The sequence below is a fragment of the Bombina bombina genome, unplaced genomic scaffold, assembly GCF_027579735.1.
Source record: "Bombina bombina isolate aBomBom1 unplaced genomic scaffold, aBomBom1.pri scaffold_890, whole genome shotgun sequence".
In the NCBI taxonomy this organism is placed as follows: domain Eukaryota; kingdom Metazoa; phylum Chordata; class Amphibia; order Anura; family Bombinatoridae; genus Bombina; species Bombina bombina.
In genome coordinates, this window is record NW_026511541.1 from 61,609 (window position 1) to 89,090 (window position 27,482).

At 42.7% G+C, this 27,482-nt stretch overlaps 1 protein-coding gene across 1 annotated transcript in view; it reads right to left on the reverse strand.

Moving 5' to 3' along the window:
* The window catches only part of LOC128643791 (tight junction protein ZO-2), a gene marked incomplete at its 5' end in the record, with an annotated part of 102,545 nt that overhangs the window by 23,465 nt on the left and 51,598 nt on the right, over window positions 1-27,482 (reverse strand). Inside the window, one exon of the mRNA XM_053696604.1 lies at window positions 20,274-20,484. Within this exon, the coding sequence (XP_053552579.1) occupies window positions 20,274-20,484 (211 nt within the window). The remainder of the gene's footprint in view (window positions 1-20,273; window positions 20,485-27,482) is intronic.

Genomic DNA, 27,482 nt, shown 5'->3' on the forward strand with positions numbered 1-27,482 from the left:
TGAATATCAATGGAATGCATAGGTTCAACAGAACCCCTTAGAGAATCTAAAAATTCAAATTCCATGAAGGAGCAATTGGAGAAAACACAGGCCGGACTCTAATATGGGAACCCATTCTAATGACAGGCTTACAAGCCTGAATAAGGTAACTTATGACGACGCTTGAACAGGATCAAGCGTCCAATCTCCAAGAAAATAGCCAGAGAAACTAGACTTGGGTGAAAGAAGGGACCCTGAATAAAAAGGTCCTTCCGCAACAGTAGTATCCAAGAATGTATAGATGACATTCAACAGAACTGAATACCAAATCATACGCCTATTTGACCCAGCAAATAAGCGCAAACAGGGAACATAGACATGCTAGACCGAAGGACTAAAGAACTGCCAAGGCAGTTATCAGCTCGGACTGATGGCCCCGAACCTAGACCTGCATCTCAAAAATCAGGCAGGCTGACAAAATGCCATGAGAACCAACTCCGGCCGACCCCAGAAGAAAATCCGGATGGAGAAAACTCCCATATGGAGTTCCCACTCACCCCGATGAAATTCTGACCCTTCAAAAAATCCCAAAAATCCACCCCAGGGATAAGGAACACCGACAGATAGCGAGAAAGAAACTGGGCCGAAACCAACGGAGGCCAGACCAGAAGAGCCTTGAAACTCTCTTGCAGTTGCAGGAAGTCTAGAAAAAGACCAGACTCCACCTGAGTCCATACTCTTCAAAGTCACGTTCCCTGAGATAAGGGAACCTGAGAAGACAAGTTTACATAATCTCCGTTCCATTGTCCAAGTATGCTAAACTGCATAGGACTGAATGGAACTAAGCAATGAAAATTTAAGTGACACAAGGCGTTGCACAGATTATGGACCATATAAGGATAAAAGGTGGAGTGGACCTCACCGGAGAATGAACCCTCAACCCTCAGGTCACTACAGAACTCAGCCATAGTGCCTTAGCATGCCGAGCCAACTGTCCGGTTAGCCCGAACACCTCTACCCACTGGGTCACCGAAGGCCAAGAGGTGGATCAAGGGACTAGACCAGAATTACCTTGATTTCCTGACCTCAGTGAGCAAAATCCTCATATATGGAATTCAACATGATTCCCAAGAAAGTAACCCTTGTGCTTTGGACCAAGGAACACTTACTTCCACCCGTGAGCTCACGGAAGGTAGAACACCACGTTCGTGTAAATCTTGCTTGCTGTAAGGATGATCCCTGAACCAGCTATATTAGCTAGATAGGGCGTCATTGCCAAGCCCCGTAACTGAAGCACCCCTAACAGCAATCCCCAAGTCTCCGAAAAAACTTGGGAGCAAGGCAAGCCCAAAAGGAAGGACCACAAACGGGAAGTGTTTACCCAAAAAAACAGAATTTATATCTTACCTGATAAATTCCTTTCTCCTACGGTGTGTCCGGTCCACGGCTTCATCCTTACTTGTGGGAATATTCTCTTTCCTAACAGGAAATGGCAAAGAGGCACACAGCAAGAGCTGTCCATATAGCCCCTCCTCTGGCCCCGCCCCCAGTCATTCGACCGACGGTTAGGAGAAAAAGGAGAAACTATAGGGTGACGTGGTGACTGTAGTGTATAGAAATAAAAATTTTTAAGCCTGACAAAAAGCCAGGGTGGGCCGTGGACCGGACACACCGTAGGAGAAAGGAATTTATCAGGTAAGATATAAATTCTGTTTTCTCCTAAACGGAAGGCACCACGGCTTGCAAAACCTTTCTCCCAAAAACAGCCTCCGAAGAAGCAAAAGTATCGAATTTGTAAAATTTGGTAAAAGTATGCAGTGAAGACCAAGTCGCTGCCTTACAGATCTGATCAACAGAAGCCTCGTTCTTGAAGGCCCATGTGGAAGCCACAGCCCTAGTAGAGTGAGCTGTGATTCGTTCAGGAGGCTGCCGTCCGGCAGTCTCATAAGCCAATCGGATGATGCTTTTCAGCCAAAAGGAAAGAGAGGTAGCAGTAGCTTTCTGCCCTCTCCTCTTACCAGAATAAATGACAAACAAGGATGAAGTCTGTCTGAAATCCTTAGTTGCCTCTAAGTAGAATTTTAAGGCACGGACCACATCTAGGTTGTGTAACAAACGTTCCTTCTTTGAAACTGGATTCGGACACAGGGAAGGAACAACAATTTCCTGGTTAATATTCCTGTTGGAAACCACTTTTGCAAGAAAACCAGGCTTGGTACGTAAAACTACCTTATCTGTATGGAACACCAGATAGGGAGAAGTACACTGCAAAGCAGACAATTCAGAAACTCTTCTAGCAGAAGAAATAGCAACCAAAAACAGAACTTTCCAAGATAGTAACTTAATATCTATGGAATGTAAGGGTTCAAACGGAACCCCTTGAAGAACTGAAAGAACTAAGTTTAGACTCCATGGAGGAGGCATAGGTCTGTAGACAGGCTTGATTCTAACTAACGCCTGTACAAACACCTGTACATCTGGCACGGCTGCCAGTCGTTTGTGTAACAAAACAGACAGAGCAGATATCTGTCCTTTTAAAGAGCTAGCTGACAAACCTTTATCCAAACCCTCTTGGAGAAAGGAAAGTATTCTAGGAATTTTGATTTTACTCCAAGAAAATCCTTTGGAATCGCACCAACGGATATACTTTAGCCATATTTTATGGTAAATTTTCCTAGTCACCGGTTTTCTGGCTTGGACCAGAGTATCTATAACCGAATCTGAAAACCCTCGCTTAGATAGAATCAAGCGTTCAATTTCCAAGCAGTCAGTTGTAGAGAGACTAGATTTGGATGTCTGAATGGACCTTGTATTAGAAGATCCTGCCTCAAAGGTAGCTTCCATGGAGGAACTGATGACATATTCACCAGGTCTGCATACCAAGTCCTGCGTGGCCATGCAGGAGCTATTAGAATCACTGAGGCCTTCTCCTGTTTGATCCTGGCTACAAGCCTGGGAAGGAGAGGGAACGGTGGAAACACATAAGCCAGATTGAACGACCAGGGAACCACCAATGCATCCACTAGTGCCGCCTTGGGATCCCTGGATCTGGACCCGTAGCGAGGAACCTTGGAGTTCTGACGAGACGCCATCAGGTCCATGTCTGGAATGCCCCATAGTTGGGTTAACTGGGCAAAGACCTCCGTGAAAGTCTGACGACTCAGATAATCCGCCTCCCAGTTGTCTACTCCTGGGATGTGAATTGCAGATAGATGGCAGGAGTGATCCTCCGCCCAATTGATGATCTTGGATACCTCTCTCATCGCTAAGGAACTCTTTGTTCCCCCCTGATGATTGATGTACGCTACAGTCGTCATGTTGTCCGACTGAAACCTTATGAACCTGGCCTCCGCTAGTTGAGGCCAAGCTAGGAGCGCATTGAATATCGCTCTCAGTTCCAAAATGTTTATCGGGAGAAGAGACTCTTCCCGAGACCATAGACCCTGAGCTTTCAGAGAGTTCCAGACCGCGCCCCAACCCAAGAGGCTGGCGTCGGTCGTGACAATGACCCACTCCGGTCTGCGGAAACTCATTCCCTGAGACAGGTGATCCTGAGTCAACCACCAGAGGAGTGAGTCCCTGGTTATCTGATCTACTTGAATTTGGGGAGACAAGTCTGCATAGTCCTAATTCCACTGTTTGTCAAATATTGACCTTCCTGGATTGTTGGCAAAATCGTCCGAATGGTTTCCATTTTGAAGGATGGAACTCTGAGGAATTTGTTTAATATTTTTAAATCCAGAATTGGCCTGAAAGTTCCCTCTTTTTTGGGAACTACAAACAGGTTCGAGTAAAACCCTAGAAATAAAAACTACAACTAAACACCACAAACTCTTTACCATCCCCGTGGAGATGCTACTTGTTCAGAGCGGCAAAGAGAATGACTGGGGGGCGGGGCTATATGGACAGCTCTTGCTGTGTGCCTCTTTGCCATTTCCTGTTAGGGAAGAGAATATTCCCACAAGTAAGGATGAAGCCGTAGACCGGACACACCTATGTAGGAGAAAGTTAAACCCCAGAACTGGAGACGAGTTTCATGAACGGTACAAGAGAGTACTTGACCCTTGCACAGGTGATATAAGTCAACCTTCCAAGACCAAGGGAAAAAATGGAACAAATTAATAGTTTCCATCTTGAAGGACAACACTCTTCTTAAAACATGGTCTGAAAAATTCCCATTTTTGAGGAACAACCACCCAACTGGTAACCCTAAATCCAATACCAGTATTAGGACTGGGTCAACCACTCCCAGGACTGAGAGGACTCCTACGCAGTGTAAGAACTTCCCTCCCTATTTCTGAGTCACAGACAATTATGAAAACATAAACTGTCCCTGAGAGGAAATTATGTGAGCTCGAAACTAAATAAGAACAAACATGGAAAATAAACCCCTACAAGATCCATCCTGGACCAGGGCATGGTCTCCATGCCGTCTATGATTCAACATCAGGGTATGTGTCCAATAACATCCTAGTCTTAGAACATGTATCCGTAAAACAAGGCTCTAACCATAAGGTTCCCAGAACTGGAACATAGCCACCTATGCTTCCCGCTGGATAACTGGAAGAAATTGAAATAAAGGAATTAGTTAATTGAAAACTGTATCCAGTCCTGGAGTTTATCCAGAACATCTACTGACTAATAGCCCTAGACAACGTATCAAACCAAAACGCCGTCACACCAGTGACGGTAGTAAAGTACACCGTAGGTTGTCATTGTATACCCTGGTGAGTGTCCAAAAGACTATCCTCTAAGGGTATAGAAGTTCTCGTAGAGACCTACCCCTCAAGCAAACAACGTTTGAGTGCACATTCAAGGAGCAGTAGTTGGATTCAAACCACAAACTTTCTGCTTGCCAGGTAGTTCAGCCAGCCATTATGCTACCAATGCTGGCCCTAAGGAATGACGTCCAGCCTCTTAGCTGATACATCTATCTTGTAAATATAGGGAATGTCTAAGGTACCAATTCCATCTGAAACTGAGATTCTCAGGAACGTGGAGAAACCCTTCAGAATAGCACAGCGCCTCTAGTATGCTTCTATGTTATGCAAAAATATAGAATGCATCACAACCCCTAGTGTAGGGTGAAGGAAAACGCAGGGCACTGCATGTGGCCATAGAATTGTTAGGAGAATTTTTGTGGCCATTTTAACAGCCCAAACTGCCAGCACCATAGAGGAGTAGTGCAACAAGAGAAAAATACATTTTTAACCAAGTTTTCACATAGGAACGATACCGTTTCTTGGAAAAATAACCATATTCTTGTGTGCGTTTGATTCATCCTTAGTCACAAAAGATGAACTAACGGGCAAACAGCTAAAATTAATTTATTTAAAAGGTACACAGAAAAAAAGTTACTGTCTCTTTAAATCTAAAAGTAACTAAATTTCTGTGTTGTTGTGTACGATCCTATGTCACAAAGGATGAAATAACAAATAAACAGCCGTAAACCTGTAAATAAAGCTTACACAGTAAAACTGTCTATCACTTTAAATTCTCTTATATCCTCCAATTAGAACCTTCTAAATGGAGAGCAGTCTTTGACAAGTGGGGCAGCAGTGCGGCCCATTAGGTTACACCAGCTGGCTTTGCTTGAAATAGCCTTTGCGATGTACATAAATCAACCATGTCTTGTGCCCACAATTCCATGCAAGTAACCGCAGAGCACCGCATGGGAACCAGAAAAACATACTTTATATGTGCACTTATAAAGTGCAAAGCATTAAACAGCAAATACATTAAAAAGCTGAAATCAAATAAAAACGTTCCTGTCTCTTTAACAACAGAAAAAGAACGTTATTTTGTATGTGCTACTGTCTCTTTAATTTTCTTGTTTGCCAAAAGGAAATACTGCAGCACCCAAGCAACAGATCAACTGACATTTTATATAGAAAAATGTACACGTAGAGCTGCATGTTTATATCAACATAACCTAAGTTCCATACAAAATAGGAGAGTTTATATACAGCATACTGTTGCTTGTTACTTGCCATATGTCGCACAGAATATCTAGAGCGTGATATAACTGTGAGAACTGCTCTACCCTCCGGTATCTAATGGAGGTAGGAAGCGCAATGATACACATAACTCCGCCCGTTAACATCCCCTCCCGGTCGCCATTGATACTAAACTACCAGGAGTAAAAGAACAAGCTACAGGCTCATGGCACCTATGTCTAGAGCCCAGCCCATAGAACACAGTGTCCCTTGCTGTCATGTGGTGATATGGAATTCAGCATTTCCCGACACTGACAACAGCAGCAGAGAACAAAGTGCGCAGCATACTAAAAAACATAATTTATGCTTACCTGATGAATTTATTTCTCTTGTGGTGTATCCAGTCCACGGATAATCCATTACTTGTGGGATATTCTCCTTCCCAACAGGAAGTTGCAAGAGGATCACCCACAGCAGAGCTGTCTATATAGCTCCTCCCCTAACTGCCATATCCAGTCATTCGACCGAAGACAAGCAAGAGAAAGGAGAAACCATAGGGTGCAGTGGTGACTGTAGTTTACAGTTAAAAAATACCTGCCTTAAAATGACAGGGCGGGCCAAGGACTGGATACACCACAAGAGAAATAAATTTATCAGGTAAGCATAAATTATGTTTTCTCTTGTAAGGTGTATCCAGTCCACGGATCATCCATTACTTGTAGGATACCAATACCAAAGCTAAAGTACACGGATGAAGGGAGGGACAAGGCAGGTACTTAAACGGAAGGTACCGCTGCCTGTAAAACCTCTCCCAAAAATAGCCTCCGAATAAGCAAAAGTATCAAATTTATAGAATTTTGAAAAAGTATGAAGCGAAGACCAAGTCGCCGCTTTGCAAATCTGTTCAACAGAAGCCTCATTTTTAAAGGCCCATGTGGAAGCCACAGCTCTAGAAGAATGAGCTGTAATTCTCTCAGGAGGCTGCTGGCCAGCAGACTCATAAGCTAAGCGTATTATACTTCTTAGCCAAAATGAAAGAGAAGTTGCCGAAGCCTTTTGGTCTTTTCTCTGTCCAGAGTAAACAACAAACAAAGCCGATGTTTGACGAAAATCTTTAGTAGCTTGTAAATAATACTTTAAAGCACGAACCACGTCAAGATTGTGTAATAGACATTCCTTCTTTGAAGAAGGATTAGGACACAATGATGGAACAACAATCTCCTGATTGATATTCTAATTAGATACCACCTTAGGTAAAAACCCAGGTTTGGTAAGCAAAACTACCTTATCTGCATGGGACATCAGATAAGGGGAATCACATTGTAAGGCAGATAACTCGGAGACTCTACGAGCCGAGGAAATAGCTACCAAAAATAGAGCCTTCCAAGATAAAAGCTTGATATCTATGGAATGAAGAGGTTCAAACGGAACTCCTTGAAGAACTTTAAGAACCAAAATTTAAACTCCATGGCGGAGCAACAGGTTTAAATACAGGCTTGATTCTAACTAAAGCCTGACAAAATGCCTGAACATCTGGAACATCCGCCAGACACTTGTGCAAAAGAACAGACAGAGCAGAAATCTGTCCCTTTAAGGAACTAGCTGACAATCCTTTTTCCAATCCTTCTTGGAGAAAAGATAATATCCTGGGAATCCTGACTTTACTCCACGAGTAACCCTTGGATTCACACCAATAAAGATATTTACGCCATATCTTATGATAGATTTTCCTGGTGACAGGCTTTCGAGCCTGAATTAAGGTATAAATGACTGACTCGGAGAAGCCACTTTTGATAAAATCAAGCGTTCAATCTCCAGGCAGTCAGTCTCAGAGAAATTAGATTTGGATGGTTGAAAGGACCCTGAAGTAGAAGGTCCTGTCTCAGCGGCAGAGTCCATGGTGGAAAGGATGACATGTCCACCAGATCTGCATACCAAGTCCTGCATGGCCATGCAGGCGCTATCAAGATCACCGATGCTCTCTCCTGCTTGATTTTGGCAATCAGACGAGGGAGCAGAAGAAACAGTGGAAACACATAAGCCAGGTTGAAGGACCAAGGTGCTGCTAGAGCATCTATCAGCATCGCCTTGGGATCCCTGGACCTGGATCCGTAACAAGGAAGTTTGGCGTTCTGGCGAGACGCCATGAGATCCAGTTCTGGTTTGCCCCAACGATGAATCAATTGTGCAAACACCTCCGGATGGAGTTCCCACTCCCCCGGATGAAAAGTCTGACGACTTAGAAAATCCGCCTCCCAGTTCTCTACACCTGGGATATGGATAGCTGATAGGTGGCAAGAGTGAATCTCTGCCCAGCAAATTATCTTTGAGACTTCTAACATTGCTAGGGAACTCCTTGTTCCCCCTTGATGGTTGATGTAAGCCACAGTCATGTTGTCCGACTGAAATCTGATGAACCTCATTGTCGCTAGCTGAGGCCAAGCCTGAAGAGCATTGAATATCGCTCTTAGTTCCAGAATGTTTATCGGAAGGAGTGTCTCCTCCTGAGTCCACGATCCCTGAGCCTTCAGGGAGTTCCAGACTGCCCCCCAGCCTAGAAGGCTGGCATCTGTCGTTACATTTGTCCAATCTGGCCTGCGAAAGGTCATACCTTTGGACAGATGGACCCGAGATAGCCACCAGAGAAGAGAATCCCTGGTCTCTTGATCCAGATTTAGTAGAGGGGACAAATCTGTGTAATCCCCATTCCACTGACTGAGCATGCAGAGTTGCAGCGATCTGAGATGTAGGCGGGCAAACGGCACTATGTCCATTGCCGCTACCATTAAGCCGATTACTTCCATACACTGAGCCACCAAAGGGCGAGACGTGGAATAAAGAACACAGCAGGAATTTAGAAGTTTTGATAACCTGGTCTCTGTCAGGTAAATCCTCATTTCTACAGAATCTATTAGAGTTCCCAGAAAGGATACTCTTGTGAGAGGGGATAGAGAACTCTTTTCTTCGTTCACCTTCCACCCATGCGACCTCAGAAATGCCAGAACTATGTCCGTATGAGACTTGGCAATTTGGAAATTTGACGCCTGTATCAGAATGTCGTCTAAATAAGGGGCCACTGCTATGCCCCGCGGTCTTAGGACCGCCAGAAGTGACCCCAGAACCTTCGTAAAGATTCATGGGGCTGTAGCTAACCCAAAGGGAAGAGCTACAAACTGGTAATGCCTGTCTAGGAAGGCGAACCTGAGAAAACGATGATGATCTTTGTGTATCGGAATGTGAAGATAAGCATCCTTTAAATCCACTGTAGTCATGTATTGACCCTCCTGGATCATAGGTAGGATGGTACGAATAGTCTCCATCTTGAATGATGGGACCCTGAGGAATTTGTTTAAGATCTTGAGATCTAAGATTGGTCTGAAGGTTCCCTCTTTTTTGGGAACCACAAACAGATTTGAATAAAATCCCTGTCCCTGTTCCTCCTTTGGAACTGGATGGATCACTCCCATAACTAGGAGGTCTTGAACACAGTGTAAAAATGCCTCTCTCTTTATCTGGTTTGCAGATAATTGTGAAAGGTGAAATCTCCCTTTTGGAGGAGAAGCTTTGAAGTCCAGAAGATATCCCTGGGATACAATCTCCAACGCCCAGGGATCCTGGACATCTCTTGCCCAAGCCTGGGCGAAGAGCGAAAGTCTGCCCCCTACTAGATCCGTTACCGGATAGGGGGCCAATCCTTCATGCTGTCTTAGAGGCAGCAGCAGGCTTTTTGGCCTGCTTACCTTTGTTCCTGGTCTGGTTAGGTCTCCAGACCGCCTTGGACTGGGCAAAAGTTCCCTCTTGTTTTGTATTAGAGGAAGTTGATGCCGCACTCGCCTTGAAGTTTCGAAAGGCACGAAAATTAGACTGTTTGGCCCTTGATTTGGACCTATCCTGAGGAAGGGCATGACCTTTTCCTCCAGTGATATCAGAAATAATCTCCTTCAAACCAGGCCCGAATAGGGTTTGCCCCTTGAAGGGAATGTTAAGCAGCTTAGACTTTGAAGTAACGTCAGCTGACCATGATTTAAGCCATAGCGCCCTGCGCGCCTGAATAGCAAAACCAGAATTCTTAGCCGTTAGTTTAGTCAAATGAACAATGGCATCAGAAACAAAAGAATTGGCTAGCTTAAGTGCTCTAAGCTTGTCAAGTATGTCATCCAATGGGGTCTCTACCTGTAAAGCCTCTTCCAGAGACTCAAACCAGAAAGCCGCAGCAGCAGTGACTGGGGCAATGCATGCAAGGGGCTGTAGAATAAAACCTTGTTGAAAAAACATTTTCTTAAGGTAACCCTCTAACTTTTTATCCATTGGATCTAAGAAAGCACAACTGTCCTCTACAGGGATAGTAGTACGCTTAGCTAGGGTAGAAACTGCTCCCTCCACCTTAGGGACCGTCTGCCATAAGTCCCGTGTGGTGGCATCTATTGGAAACATTTTCTTAAAAAATAGGAGGGGGAGAGAACGGCACACCTGGTCAATCCCATTCCTTAGTAATAATTTCTGTAAACCTTTTAGGTATTGGAAAAACATCAGTGCACACCGGCACTGCATATTATTTATCCAATCTACACAATTTATCTGGCACTGCAATTGTATCACAGTCATTCAGAGCAGTTAAAACCTCCCTGAGCAACACGCGGAGGTGCTCAAGCTTAAATTTAAATGTAGACATATCAGAATCAGGTTGAATCCTCTTCCCTGAGTCAGAAACATCACCCACAGAAAGAAGCTCTCCTTCCTCAGCTTCTGCATATTGTGAGGGAGTATCAGACATAGCTACTAAAGCGTCAGTATGCTCTGTATTTCTTCTAACTCCAGACCTGTCTTGCTTTCCTCGTAACCCAGGAAGTCTGGATAATACCGCTGACAGTGTATTATCCATGACTGACGCCATGTCTTGTAAAGTAAACGCCATGGGCGCACTAGATGTACTTGGCGCCATTTGAGCATGAGTCCCTTGAGCGGGAGTCAAAGGGTCTGACACGTGGGGCGAGTTAGTCGGCATAACTTCCCCCTCGTCAGATTCCTCTGGTGATAAAATTTTTAAAGACAGAATATGGTCTTTATTACTTAAAGTGAAATCAGTACATTTGGTACACATTCTAAGAGGGGGTTCCACCATGGCTTCTAAACATAACGAACAAGGAGTTTCCTCTATGTCAGACATGTTTAAACAGACTAGCAATGAGACCAGCAAGCTTGGAAAACACTTTAAAGCAAGTTAACAAGCAAAAATTAAAAACGGTACTGTGCCTTTAAGAAAAATAAAAAAGGTCAGAATTTGAAAAACAGTGAAAAAAGCAGTAAATCAAACAAAATTTTTACAGTGTGTATAATAAGCTAACAGAGCATTGCACCCACTTGCAAATGGATGATTAACCCCTTAGTTCAAAAAACGGATCAAAAAAACGATATAGACGTTTTTTAACAGTCACAACAAACTGCCACAGCTCTGCTGTGGCCCTACCTTCCCATACAAACGACTTTGGAAGGCCTAAAAACCCTTCAGAGAGGTCCTATAGCATTCAGGGGACTCCTTCAGGAAAGCTGGATGTCTCAGTCTGTAAAAGTTGCTGCGCAATTAAGCGCTAAATTAGGCCCCTCCCACTCATGTCTAAACAGTGGAAAGCCTAAGAAAACTGTTTCTAGGCAAATTTAAGCCAGCCATGTGGAAAAAAACTAGGCCCCAATAAAGTTTTATCACCAAAACATATATAAAAACGTTTAAACACTTCCAGCAAACGTTTTATATGACAGGAATTGAAATTTTATAAGAGTATTACCTCTGACAGTAAGCATGATACCAGTCGCTATTAAATCACTGTATTCAGGCTTACCTTACATAAATCTGGTATCAGCAGCATTTTCTAGCATTTACATCTCTAGAAAAAAAAATTAACTGCACATACCTCATAGCAGAATAACCTGCACGCCATTCCCCAGCTGAAGTTACCTCTCTTCAGTTGTGTGTGAGAACAGCAATGGATCTTAGTTAAAACCTGCTAAGATCATTAGAGATCACAGGCAGATTCTTCTTCTATTTTCTGCCTGGGACAAAAATAGTACAACTCCGGTACCATTTAAAAATAACAAACTTTTGATTGAAGAAAAAAACAACTACTTTTCACCACTTCTCTCTTACTACTTCTATGCTTGTCGAGAGTTGCAAGAGAATGACTGGATATGGCAGTTAGGGGAGGAGCTATATAGACAGCTCTGCTGTGGGTGATCCTCTTGCAACTTCCTGTTGGGAAGGAGAATATTCCACAAGTAATGGATGATCTGTGGACTGGATACACCTTACAAGAGAAATGGCCACAAGACTCCACCCTTCGTGGGCGTAATAACATGCAGTTCCCAGTCTCCAGCATAATTGATTTAATAACTGCGCCACCGGAACTTGGGGCTAAACTTAGGTACTGTGTCAGTATTGATCTGAATAAAATACCACTCCCCACTGAAAGTAAAATATCCACAGCTCGAGTGATCCCCAAAGCAAATATTGAGCTCCTTAGCCCCTCAAGTGCGCATCAAACTGAAAACTCCCGGATGCTAAAAAACAGAATTTATGTTTACCTGATAAATTACTTTCTCCAACGGTGTGTCCGGTCCACGGCGTCATCCTTACTTGTGGGATATTCTCTTCCCCAACAGGAAATGGCAAAGAGCCCAGCAAAGCTGGTCACATGATCCCTCCTAGGCTCCGCCTACCCCAGTCATTCGACCGACGTTAAGGAGGAATATTTGCATAGGAGAAACCATATGATACCGTGGTGACTGTAGTTAAAGAAACTAAATCATCAGACCTGATTAAAAAACCAGGGCGGGCCGTGGACCGGACACACCGTTGGAGAAAGTAATTTATCAGGTAAACATAAATTCTGTTTTCTCCAACATAGGTGTGTCCGGTCCACGGCGTCATCCTTACTTGTGGGAACCAATACCAAAGCTTTAGGACACGGATGAAGGGAGGGAGCAAATCAGGTCACCTAAATGGAAGGCACCACGGCTTGCAAAACCTTTCTCCCAAAAAATAGCCTCAGAAGAAGCAAAAGTATCAAACTTGTAAAATTTGGTAAAAGTGTGCAGTGAAGACCAAGTCGCTGCCCTACATATCTGATCAACAGAAGCCTCGTTCTTGAAGGCCCATGTGGAAGCCACAGCCCTAGTGGAATGAGCTGTGATTCTTTCAGGAGGCTGCCGTCCGGCAGTCTCGTAAGCCAATCTGATGATGCTTTTAATCCAAAAAGAGAGAGAGGTAGAAGTTGCTTTTTTACCTCTCCTGTTACCAGAATAAACAACAAACAAGGAAGATGTTTGTCTAAAATCCTTTGTAGCATCTAAATAGAATTTTAGAGCGCGAACAACATCCAAATTGTGCAACAAACGTTCCTTCTTCGAAACTGGTTTCGGACCCAAAGAAGGCACGACTATCTCCTGGTTAATGTTTTTGTTAGAAACAACTTTTGGAAGAAAACCAGGTTTAGTACGTAAAACCACCTTATCTGCATGGAACACCAGATAAGGAGGAGAACACTGCAGAGCAGATAATTCTGAAACTCTTCTAGCGGAAGAAATTGCAGCCAAAAACAAAACTTTCCAAGATAATAACTTAATATCAACGGAATGTAAGGGTTCAAACGGAACCCCCTGAAGAACTGAAAGAACTAAGTTGAGACTCCAAGGAGGAGTCAAAGGTTTGTAAACAGGCTTGATTCTAACCAGAGCCTGAACAAAGGCTTGAACATCTGGCACAGCTGCCAGCTCTTTGTGAAGTAACACAGACAAGGCAGAAATCTGTCCCTTCAAGGAACTTGCAGATAATCCTTTCTCCAATCCTTCTTGAAGAAAGGATAGAATCCTAGGAATCTTTACCTTGTCCCAAGGGAATCCTTTAGATTCACACCAACAGATATATTTTTTCCATATTTTGTGGTAAATTTTTCTAGTTACAGGCTTTCTGGCCTGAACAAGAGTATCAATAACAGAATCTGAGAACCCTCGCTTTGATAAGATCAAGCGTTCAATCTCCAAGCAGTCAGCTGGAGTAGGACCAGATTCGGATGTTCGAACGGACCTTGAACAAGAAGGTCTCGTCTCAAAGGTAGCTTCCATGGTGAAGCCGATGACATATTCACCAGATCTGCCTACCAAGTCCTGCGTGGTTACGCAGGAGCTATCAAGATCACCTACGCCCTCTCCTGATTGATCCTGGCTACCAGCCTGGGGATGAGAGGAAACGGCGGGAATACATAAGCTAGGTTGAAGGTCCAAGGTGCTACTAGTGCATCTACTAGAGTCGCCTTGGGATCCCTGGATCTGGACCCGTAGCAAGGAACCTTGAAGTTCTGACGAGAGGCCATCAGATCCATGTCTGGAATGCCCCACAGTTGAGTGATTTGGGCAAAGATTTCCGGATGGAGTTCCCACACCCCCGGATGCAATGTCTGACGAATCAGAAAATCCGCTTCCCAAGTTTCCACTCCTGGGATGTGGATTGCAGACAGGTGGCAGGAGCGAGTCTCCGCCCATTGAATGATTTTGGTCACTTCTTCCATCGCCAGGGAACTCCTTGTTCCCCCCTGATGGTTGATGTACGCAACAGTCGTCATGTTGTCTGATTGAAACCGTATGAACTTGGCCCTCGCTAGCTGAGGCCAAGCCTTGAGAGCATTGAATATCGCTCTCAGTTCCAGAATATTTATCGGTAGAAGAGATTCTTCCCGAGACCAAAGACCCTGAGCTTTCAGGGATCCCCAGACCGCGCCCCAGCCCATCAGACTGGCGTCGGTCGTGACAATGACCCACTCTGGTCTGCGGGAGGTCACCCCTAGCGACAGGTTGTCCAGGGACAGCCACCAACGGAGTGAGTCTCTGGTCCTCTGATTTACTTGTATCTTCGGAGACAAGTCTGTATAGTCCCCAATCCACTGACTGAGCATACACAATTGAAATGGTCTTAGATGAATGCGCGCAAAAGGAACTATGTCCATTGCCGCTACCATCAAACCTATCACTTCCATGCACTGTGCTATGGAAGGAAGAGGAACGGAAGGAAGTATCCGACAAGAGTTTAGAAGTTTTGTTTTTCTGGTCTCTGTCAGAAAAATCCTCATTTCTAAGGAGTCTATTATTGTTCCCAAGAAGGGAACTCTTGTCGACGGAGATAGAGAACTCTTTTCCACGTTCACTTACCATCCGTGAGATCTGAGAAAGGCCAGGACTATGTCCGTGTGAGCCTTTGCTTGAGGAAGGGACGACGCTTGAATCAGAATGTCGTCCAAGTAAGGTACTACAGCAATGCCCCTTGGTCTTAGCACCGCCAGAAGGGACCCTAGTACCTTTGTGAAAATCCTTGGAACAGTGGCTAATCCGAAAGGAAGCGCCACGAACTGGTAATGCTTGTCCAGGAATGCGAACCTTAGGAACCGATGATGTTCCTTGTGGACAGGAATATGTAGATACGCATCCTTTAAATCCACCGTGGTCAAACCTTTCTGGATGGAAGGATTGTTCGAATGGTTTCCATTTTGGACGATGGAACCTTGAGAAACTTGTTTAGGATCTTGAGATCTAAGATTGGTCTGAACGTTCCCTCTTTTTTGGGAACTACGAACAGATTGGAGTAGAACCCCATCCCTCGTTCTTTTAATGGAACAGGATGAATCACTTCCAGAAGATAACCTTGGAAGACTATTTCTAGCGCCCAAGGATCCAGAACATCTCTTGCCCAAGCCTGAGTGAAGAGAGAGAGTCTGCCCCCCACCAAATCCGGTCCCGGATCGGGGGCCCGCATCTCATGCTGTCTTGGGAGCAGTGGCAGGTTTCTTGGCCTGCTTTCCTTTGTTCCAGCCTTGCCTTGGTCTCCAGGCTGGATTGGCTTGAGAAGTATTACCCTCCTGCTTAGAGGACGTAGCACTTGGGGCTGGTCCGTTTCTGCGAAAGGGACGAAAATTAGGTTTATTTTTGGCCTTGAAAGACCTATTCTGAGGAAGGGCGTGGCCCTTGCCCCCAGTGATATCAGAGATAAACTCTTTCAAGTCAGGGCCAAACAGTGTTTTCCCCTTGAAAGGAATGTCAAACAATTTGTTCTTGGAAGACGCATCCGCTGACCAAGATTTTAACCAAAGCGCTCTGCGCGCCACAATAGCAAACCCAGAATTTTTCGCCGCTAACCTAGCCAATTGCAAGGTGGCGTCTAGGGTGAAAGAATTAGCCAATTTAAGAGCACGAATTCTGTCCATAATCTCCTCATAAGAAGAAGAATTACTAATAATCGCCTTTTCTAGCTCATCGCACCAGAAACACGCGGCTGTAGTGACAGGGACAATGCATGCAATTGGTTGTAGAAGGTAACCTTGCTGAACAAACATCTTTTTTAGCAAACCTTCTAATTTTTTATCCATAGGATCTTGGAAAGCACAACTATCTTCTATGGGTATAGTGGTGCGCTTGTTTAGAGTAGAAACCGCCCCCTCGACCTTGGGGACTGTCTGCCATAAGTCCTTTCTGGGGTCGACTATAGGAAACAATTTTTTAAATATGGGGGGAGGTACGAAAGGTACACCGGGCCTGTCCCATTCTTTATTAACAATGTACGCCACCCGCTTGAGTATAGGAAAAGCTTCGGGGGGCCCCGGGGCCTCTAGGAACTTGTCCATTTTACATAGTGTTTCTGGAATGACCAGATAATAACAATCATCCAAATTGGATAACACCTCCTTAAGCAGAGCGCGGAGATGTTCCAACTTAAATTTAAAAGTAATCACATCAGGTTCAGCTTGTTGAGAAATTTTTCCTGAATCTGAAATTTCTCCCTCAGACAAAACCTCCCTGGCCCCCTCAGACTGGTGTAGGGGCCCTTCAGAAACAATATCATCAGCGGCCTCATGCTCTTCAGTATTTTCTAAAACAGAGCAGTCGCGCTTTCGCTGATAAGTGGGCATATTGGCTAACATGTTTTTGATAGAATTATCCATTACAGCCGTTAATTGTTGCATAGTAAGGAGTATTGGCGCGCTAGATGTACTAGGGGCCTCCTGTATGGGCAAAACTGGTGTAGACGAAGGAGGGGATGATGCAGTACCATGCTTACTCCCCTCACTTGAGGAATCATCTTGGGCATCATTTTTACTAAATTTATTATGACATAAATCACATCTATTTAAATGAGAAGGAACCTTGGCTTCCCCACAGTCAGAACACAATCTATCTGGTAGTTCAGACATGTTAAACAGGCATAAACTTGATAACAAAGCACAAAAAACGTTTTAAAATAAAACCGTTACTGTCACTTTAAATTTTAAACTGAACACACTTTATTACTGCAATTGCGAAAAAGTATGAAGGAATTGTTCAAAATTCACCAAAATTTCACCACAGTGTCTTAAAGCCTTAAAAGTATTGCACACCAAATTTGGAAGCTTTAACCCTTAAAATAACGGAACCGGAGCCGTTTTTATATTTAACCCCTTTACAGTCCCTGGAATCTGCTTTGCTGAGACCCAACCAAGCCCAAAGGGGAATACGATACCAAATAATGCCTTCAGAAAGACTTTTCTATGTATCAGAGCTCCACACACATGCAGCTGCATGTCATGCTGTTCTCAAAAACAAGTGCGCCATACCGGCGCGAAAATGAGGCTCTGACTATGATTAGGGAAAGCCCCAATAGAATAAAGTGTCTAAAACAGTGCCTGCCGATATTATTTTACAAAAAATACCCAGATTAAATGATTCCTCAAGGCTAAATATGTGTAAATATGATCGATTTAGCCCAGAAAATGTCTACAGTCTTAATAAGCCCTTGTGAAGCCCTTATTTACTGTGTGAATAAAAATGGCTTACCGGATCCCATAGGGAAAATGACAGCTTCCAGCATTACATCGTCTTGTTAGAATGTGTCATACCTCAAGCAGCAAAAGACTGCTCACTGTTCCCCCAACTGAAGTTAATTCCTCTCAACAGTCCTGTGTGGAACAGCCATGGATTTTAGTAACGGTTGCTAAAATCATTTTCCTCATACAAACAGAAATCTTCATCTCTTTTCTGTTTCAGAGTAAATAGTACATACCAGCACTATTTTAAAATAACAAACTCTTGATTGAATAATAAAAACTACAGTTAAACACTAAAAAACTCTAAGCCATCTCCGTGGAGATGTTGCCTGTACAACGGCAAAGAGAATGACTGGGGTAGGCGGAGCCTAGGAGGGATCATGTGACCAGCTTTGCTGGGCTCTTTGCCATTTCCTGTTGGGGAAGAGAATATCCCACAAGTAAGGATGACGCCGTGGACCGGACACACCTATGTTGGAGAAACAAGTTATAAGGCCAACGGAGCCGTCAGAAAACATTGGGACAAGTTTGTCTACTGTTTCTGTCCTTTTTATCACAGCCCAATGTCGTGTAAACGGTCTCACCCATAACAGTTTAATGAGTATAATAACCAAAGTCGCAGCTGTCAGTATTCCTGTAGCCCCTGCTAAGAATATACTGTCGGAAAGGTCCCTCGTTTAAAATGCAGGAGTTCTTACTATTAAAGGGTCAGTAAACCTTAAAATTAATGTTATACAATTCTGCACATAGTGCAGAATTATATAACATTATTTAAGTGCTAGTGTTATAAATGCCTTTTTTCCCTTTTAATATTTTAAAAATATGGCGCTTTTACAGACCCGCTCTCTGCTGAGCGGGTCTGTTTTTTTTACTCAGCGCATTGGGCCAGCTGTGTAGTCACAGCCCGGGCCGACCGCGCCATAACATTAAGTGAAGCTCGCTCCTGCTGTCAGACAGAGCAGGAGCGAGCTGCACTTAGTCTTATGGCGCGGTCGGGCCGGGCTGTGACTATACAGCTGGCCCGATGCGCTGAGTAAAAAAACAGACCCGCTCAGCAGAGAGCGGGTCTGTAAAAGCGCCATATTTTTAAAATATTAAAAGGGAAAAAAAGGCATTTATAACTATAGCACTTAAATAATGTTATATAATTCTGCACTATGTGCAGAATTATATAACATTATTTTTAAGGTTTACTGTCCCTTTAAGTACAGTGCTCCACTTCTCTGAGATCTATGTCAGTGACCCAGAATAAAAAGTCAGCACTTACCTCAAAAGCTGTGCGACAGCATGGCAATCCATCAGGTTTCCAGAGGTCCTCTCCCTCCCACAGCCCTGTGGAATAAGATAAGCCTGAGTTAAAAGTGCTTAGGCTATCTGTATTTAGGGCAGCAACATGTATAGGAGGCGCAGTGAGAATTATGTCCCACCAGTTCCTATTGCTTTAAAGCCACCAAATGCTTCTCTTTTTACTGAAGAGACTGATCTGGTCTAGGCTACACCCTAGCACAAAGTAGCACTCAGAGGCACCACTTTAAAAATAATAAACACTTGATTGAAGAATCTTCACTAACACCTCAATTTGCCATCTCCTATCTAACTAACACAGGCAAAGAGAATGACTGGGTTGGGAGTTAAGGGAGGAGCTATTTATACAGCTCTGCTGTGGTGCTCTTTGCCTCCTCCTGCTGACCAGGTGGTGTAATCCCACAAGTAAGGATGAAATCTGTGGACTCATCGTATCTTGAAAAAGAAATATATATATAAGGACTACATTCTTCAGTTTATTTGCAGTCAACAAACAAACCCATTGACAAGTTTCATCAGTAATGTTTCAGTTATCTCAACTGCTATTGCCAATTAGGCACAAATATAAATGTTCTGCACTGACCAAACATGAATTTATTCACTCCAATCCCTAGGTGAGCCACAGTTTTCACAGTTAAAATACAGAAAATGTGGATATAATAAATAGCGAAAAATGTATTAAATATTTTTTATACATAAACATGAACTAGATATTCCCATTTTGAATGTCATACCCCTTTTATTTATTGACAGTACGTGTTGCTACTTTAATAACTACTGAAGAATTTACAGTAATGACGGAATCGTCACAATCACTTTTACTACTCTAATCTCATCTGATGGGGGTACCAAGCATGGCTCCATCACTGCAAACCCAGCAACAGTAATTACATTAGCAGCAAAGCAGATATGAAGGGTGGAGAACAGAACAGCTGAAGCTGTTATTGCTGGAATTTGATTTGGTTCCTTATACACAAATAAGAATTATATCTTACAGCCTCTAATTTCCCCTAATCAAATGTAGCCAAACAAGTAGAACGCTGCTGTAAAATTTTAAATATAAAACACCACATGTATCTCTATTTAATGTTTGTTTACATTAATTTATTGCTCAGACTTTTCAGTTTGTAAACTTATTTTATACTTTGTTAGCCCAAAAAAAATCATAAGAGTTGGCACACACACAAATATAAAATAGTGATTCACAAGCCAGTACCTGCTTTTACTTGGTATAATGCCCTTTTCCAACTCGTTGGCAATCCTTACAGCCAGCCAGCTGCCAAGCTTTCCATCATAAAGGGTATCTACAACTCTAAAAATTTCCCCTCTAGTGAAATTTAAGAACTGTAAAGCTTCTTTTTCATATTCAAAATGGGTCCTTATGAAGAACGAATCTCCTCGGCCACAGGCAAGTATGTTTTTGTACACTGGAAAAAACAAACAAAAACCATTCAATGAATGTCTGTAAAATGTTACTAGAGCTGCTCTGCACTTTAGTAAATAAAATAAAAAATCATTCTCATCTTGTTACTTTGAAGTATATACAATAATAACTGCCTGATAAATGAAATTCCATTAGCAGTCTAGTGTGGGAACCTGTAGTTCACTGCTAAAATAAAAAAAGTAGTTCTATTTAATAAAGCTTTGCAGGGTCAGGATTCACATTACTTTTGGTCTTGTATGACTTCACATTTATAATAAAGATCGGATTAATAGAAAAAAAATAAAAAATTTTTTTTTAACAATAATAATAATAATAATAATAATAATAATAATTTTATATATATATATATATATATATATATATATATATATATATATGTGTGTGTTACTGCTCCTAGTTAAAAAGCAGTATACTGAATTTGATAATTCATTTTACTGCATGTAATAGACACTACTATAAAGAATAATATGCACAAATACTGATATAAAAATCAAGTGCAAAACATTTTAATAACTTACTTAGAAACTCCAAATTTAACACTGTTATTGAGATAAGCCTGGAACACCCACTGAAAAGGGCTGATAGCAGTACCTCCCCTCATATGAAAAGGCCCATTATATAAACAGAAGCAGTCTGAAGTCTGTATACCTCAAACTTTGGGGCTTGGTTAGGAGTCTGAAAATCAGCACAGTTATTTAAAAATAAGCAAAATCTATACATTTTAAAAAAAACACACACCCAGATGGGCTATATAAATGGATCACCTAAAAAAACATTTATGCAAAGAAAAAAGTCTAGTGTATAATGTCCCTTTAAGATAAAAAAAACAAAACAAAAAAAATCTCAAAAGAAATGTAAAACAAATGCTTTACACTTTAATATTTACATTTTATTAAAAAACAAAAGAAGAAGAGGAACCAGGGCTGGACTGGTAATAAAAAGCAGCCCTGGAAAAATGTGAAGACCAACCCTATTTTCCGTTGACACCATAGAATGCACGTGCCCCTTTTTTTTTTTCTCTAAGGGGATTAATAAGACATTCCTTCCCCCAATTTTTTTCCCCTCAAAATTAAATATTTGTTTGTAATAAAAAATGACAGATTGCTGTTATATGGCCACCCTGGTAGCCCAGTTTCATCCATGACTTCCTCATTGTGTGAAAATAATTATCCAAAAGGCACACAGTGTGCAACTTGACCAGACAATAGAAACCAATAAAAAAAAAGAAAAGAAAAAAAAAAGGGGCTTCTACAATGGTACATGGTCTAAGAAATAAACTTTACAAGGACATACTTCAAGACTTTAATACATATAGCTCAAAGGAGAAAATAGATAATACAGCTGCATTGCACCACCACTTTAAATTGTAGTTGGCCAGCCCCAACTGCTGCAGCCCACTGGGAAATCACCTGGTGTCCTGTGAGGCCAATCTGGCCTTGAGAGGAACTCAAATTTGACACAAGTGTATGGAGGCAATAGGTTTAAAACATACTGACAACAATAAAAGTAATTTAGAACCATGAATAACTTAGAAAGGACTGATAAGAGATGGGATTAATGAAGCTAAAACAATTTAGCAAAAAAGTGATAGAGCCATACTTTACGCACCATGATCGGTTTTGTAGCAAGTTGCAGACCCAATCCTGAGCAACTGTGTGCTCAGAAGGGGCAATGGATTTCAGACCCTGAACTCAACTTTATCAAAGGTTTAAACACATAACTAAACTCAAAAAACATAAAAGTATGCTTATATGATGATTTAATCATATAATTATAAGGAGAGTCCACAGCATCATTCCTTACTAGTTGGGAAATACTGAACCTGGCCAATGGGAGGAGGCAAAGACACCCCAGCCAAAGGCTTAGATACCCCTCCCACTTCTCCCATCCTCCAGTCATTCTGCTGAGGGAACAGTAGGAGAAATATCAGGATATAAATGGTGCCAGAATATAATTTAGAGGGCCGCCCATCGGAAAACACAGGTTGGGGCCTTGGACTCTCCTTATACAGAAGGAAATAAAATTATCTGGTAAGCATAATTTATGTTTTCATTCTTAATATAAGGAGAGTCCACTTCATCATTCCTTACTATTAGGAAAACTATACCCAAGCTCTAGAGGACACTGAATGATAACGGGAGGGACAAAAAGAGAGACAGACCCTTATCTGAGGGCACCACAGCCTGCAAAACCTTTCTCCCGAAAGCTGCTTCAGCTGAAGCAAAAACATCAAACTTGTAAAATTTTGCCACCTTACAAATCTGATCCATAGAGGCCTCGTTCTTAAAGGCCCAAGAGGAAGCCACTGCTCTAGTAGAATGAGCCGTAAACCAAAAAGATAAGGAAGTCGAAGAGACCTTCTGACCCTTAAGCTTCCCGGAATAGACAACAAACAAGGAAGAAGTTTTGTCTAAAATCCTGAAGATAGAACTTCAAGGCGCAAACCACGTCCAAATTATGAAGCAAACGTTCCGTAGAAGAAGAAGGATTGGGACACAAGGAAGGAACCACAATCACTTGATTGATGTTGCGGTCTGACACGAAATTAGAAAGAAAACTTAACTTAGTATTTAGGACAGCCTTATCAGAATGGAACACTAGATAAGGAGGCTCACATTGCAAGGCAGCAATCTCAGAAGCAATAGCCAGTAGAAAAAGAACCTTCCAGAACAACAATTTAATGTCAACTTCATGCATAGGTTCAAACGGAGCTTTAGATCTAAACCCAGGTCTGATCCTAGTCAAAGGACTGTACATCTGGAAGCTCTGCAAGCCCCTTGTGCAGTAAAACAGGCAGGGCCGAAATCTGTCCCCCTCAGGGAACTGGCAGAAAGGACCTTCTCCAGTCCATCCTGGAGAAACAATAGGATCCTGGTAACCTTAAAGGGACACTGAACCCAAAAAAATTCTGTCGTGATTCAGATAGAGCATGAAATTTTAAAGCAACTGTTTAATTTACTCCTATCAAATTTTCTTCATTCTCTTGGTATCTTTATTTGAAATGCAAGAATGTAAGTTTAGATGTCGGCCCATTTTTGGTGAACAACCAAAACCTGAGTTGTCCTTGCTGATTGGTGGATAAATTAATCCACCAATAAAAAAGTGCTCTCCAGAGTTCTGAAGCAAAAAAACCAGCTTAGATGCCTTCTTGTTCAAATAAAGCTAGCAAGAGAACAAAGAAAAAAATATAATATAAAATGTCATGCACTATCTGAATCACGAAAGAAACAAATTGGGTTCAGTGTCCCTTTAACTTTATGCCAGAAAATCCATGCTCTTCATACCAGAAGTAGGTTTTCCACACCTTATGATAGGCACGACAAGTAACCGGTCTACAAGCTTGAATGAGAGTATCAATAACTCTCTCAGAAAAACCTCTCTTGGTTAGGACTAACCGTTAAATCTCCACGCAGTCAGCCTCAGAGAATCTAGATTTTGATTAACAAAAGGCCCTTGCGACAAGGTCACTTCCATAGAGGAGATGATGACATCCCCACCAGATCCACAAACCACATCCTTCGCCGCCACAATGGAGCAATCAGTATCACTGCTTGATGCGGGCCACTACACGAGGAAGGAGTGGTAAAGGCGGGAAAAGATAAATTAGACTGAACCTCCAAGGCACTGCTAATGCATTCATTAGCTCTGCCTGAGGATCCCTGGACCTCGACTCATATCTACATAGCTTGGTATAGAGACGAGATGCCATGAGATCTATCTCCGGCGTCCCCCACATGTTACATATCTCCGCAAACACTTCGGGATGGAGAGACCATTTCCCCCAGGTTAAAAGGATTGTCTGCTGAGAAAATCTGCTTCCCAGTTGTCCACACGCAGAATGTGGATGGCTGACAGCGAACAGCTGTGGGCTCTGCCCACTCCAGAATCAGAGATACTACCCTCATTGCTAGGGAGCTTCTAGTTCCACCCTGATGGTTGAGCCACCAAGGTTATATTATCTGATTGGAATCTGATAAACTGGGACGAACCCAGAAGGGGCCAAGCCTTCAGAGCATTGAAGATTGTCCGAAGTTCCAGAATGTTGATCAGGAGGGAGCATTCCTCCTGAGTCCACAGGCCCTGCGCCTTCTTGGCACCCCAAACAGCTCCCCATCCTGATAGACTTGCGTCCGTAGTCACAATCTCCCAGGATGGTCTTAAGAAGAATGTCCCTCGGGACAGATGATCTGGACAGAGCCACCAAGAGAGCAATTATCTCGACCGGTTGTCCAGAGAAATCTGTTGAGACACATCCGAATGATCGCCGTTCCACTGCCTCAGCATGCACAGTTGCAACGGTCTGAGACGGAACCTGGCAAAGGGAACGATGTCCATGCTGGATATCATGAGACCAATCACCTCCATACACTGAGCCACAGAGGGCCTTAAGGAGGTCAGGAGGGCAAGACATGCTGAAGCTAGCTTGCAACGTCTCTGGTCTGATAAAACATTTCCTCATGTATATGGAGTCTATTATAGTACCCAGGAATTCCACCCTGGTGCTTGGTATAAGAGAACTCTTTTCTAGGTTTATCTTCCATCCATGAGATCGAAGAAGAGAGAGAGGAGAGATTCTGAATGGTCTTCTGCCAAGATGGTAGTTGTACCAGAATATCGTCCAAGTAGGGAGCTACTGCTATACCCCGGGTTCTGGCAATAGCTAGAAGAGCCCCTAGAACCTTCGTAAAAAAATTTGGGGCAGTAGCTAACGGAAGTGCAATGAACTGGAAGTGGTCCTTTTGGATTGGAACGTGAAGGATGAACCTTATCTCCATCTTGAACGATGGGATATTTAGAAATTTGATTAAGAACTTTAGGTCCAGAATTGGGCGGAAAGTTCCCTCCTTCTTTGGGACCACGAAAAGTTTTGAATAGCATCCCAAACCTCTTTCTGCGATAGGCACCGGGACAATGACTCCTAAGGAGGACAGATCCCGCACGTACCCCAGAAAGGCTTCCCTATTTTCTGGTCTAGAAGACAGGATTGAGAGGAGAAATCTGCCCTAGGGTGGATGAGACTTAAAACCAATCTTGTATTCCTGAGCTATGACCTCCAGGATCCATGGATCCTGCACATCCCCGAACCAAGCGTCTGAAAAGAGCGACAGTCTGCCCCCTACACGATCCAGAGCCGAATCGGGGGCCACCCGTTCATGACGATTTAGTCTCTGCAGGCTTTTTGCTCTGCTTGGACTTATTCCAGGACTGAGCCAGCTTCCAAGTACTCTTGGTTTGCTCGGGCTTAGCGGAGGACTGCTGTCGTTAGGATTTATCAGAACGAAAGGAACGAAAATTAGAAACTTGTCCCTTAGACTTGATCTTTTTATCTTGCAGTAGGAAGGCACCCTTGCCCTCTGTAACCATGGATATAATAAAATCTTTCCCTTAAAGGGGAGAGAAAGATGTCTGGACTTAGAAGTCATATCCGCAGACCAGGACTTCAGCCAGAGCGCCCAACGGGCCTGAACCGAAAAGTCAGAAGCTTTAGCATTTAGGCGAATAATCTGCATGTTTGCATCACAAATAAAAGAATTATCAATTCTCAAGGCCTTATTCTTTCCTGGATAAGGTGAGGGCACCCTCCACCTTGATTAAATCCGATAAGGAGTCACACCAGTAGGTAGCTACTCCAGCAACCACCGCTGACTGTTTAAACAAATATCCCGTATTTTGAAACATTTTTCTTAGAAGAGTTTCCATCTTTTTATCCATCGGCTCTCTGAACGACGAGCTATTCACAAGCGGGATAGTAGTGCGTTTGGCAAACGTGGAGATAGCGCCATCCACCTTAGGGACAGAACCCCACAACTCCAATTGAGAGTCTGGGCCCAGGAATAATTTATTAAAAGGAAGACGAAGGGTAAAAGGAAGGTCCAATTCTGTCCCATTTGTTCTTAATAATGTTTGCCATCTTTACAGGCACATGAAAAGTTAAAGGCACTACCCTGTCCTCATAAACTCTGTCTAATTTAGGAATCAAAAGTTTATCAGGCAGTTTGGCCTCTGGAACCTCTAATGTAGACAGGACTTAGAAGAAAAACATAATTTATGTAAGAACTTACCTGATAAATTCATTTCTTTCATATTAGCAAGAGTCCATGAGCTAGTGACGTATGGGATATACATTCCTACCAGGAGGGGCAAAGTTTCCCAAACCTCAAAATGCCTATAAATACACCCCTCACCACACCCACAAATCAGTTTAATGAATAGCCAAGAAGTGGGGTGATAAGAAAAAAGTGCAAAAGCATAAAAAATAAGGAATTGGAATAATTGTGCTTTATACAAAAAAATCATAACCACCACAAAAAAGGGTGGGCCTCATGGACTCTTGCTAATATGAAAGAAATGAATTTATCAGGTAAGTTCTTACATAAATTATGTTTTCTTTCATGTAATTAGCAAGAGTCCATGAGCTAGTGACGTATGGGATAATAAATACCCAAGATGTGGAATTTCCACGCAAGAGTCACTAGAGAGGGAGGGATAAAATAAAGACAGCCAATTCTGCTGAAAAAATAATCCACAACCCAAATCAAAAAGTTTTAATCTTATAATGAAAAAAACTGAAATTATAAGCAGAAGAATCAAACTGAAACAGCTTTTCTACCAAAAACTGCTTCAGAAGAAGAAAACACATCAAAATGGTAGAATTTAGTAAAAGTATGCAAAGAAGACCAAGTTGCTGCTTTGCAAATCTGATCAACCGAAGCTTTATTCCTAAACGCCCAGGAAGTAGAAACTGACCTAGTAGAATGAGCTGTAATCCTTTGAGGCAGAGTTTTACCCGACTCGACATAAGCATGATGAATCAAAGATTTTAACCAAGATGCCAAAGAAATGGAAGAGGCCTTCTGACCTTTCCTGGAACCGGAAAAGATAACAAATAGACTAGAAGTCTTTCGGAAATCTTTAGTAGCTTCAACATAATATTTCAAAGCTCTAACTACATCCAAAGAATGCAACGATCTTTCCTTAGAA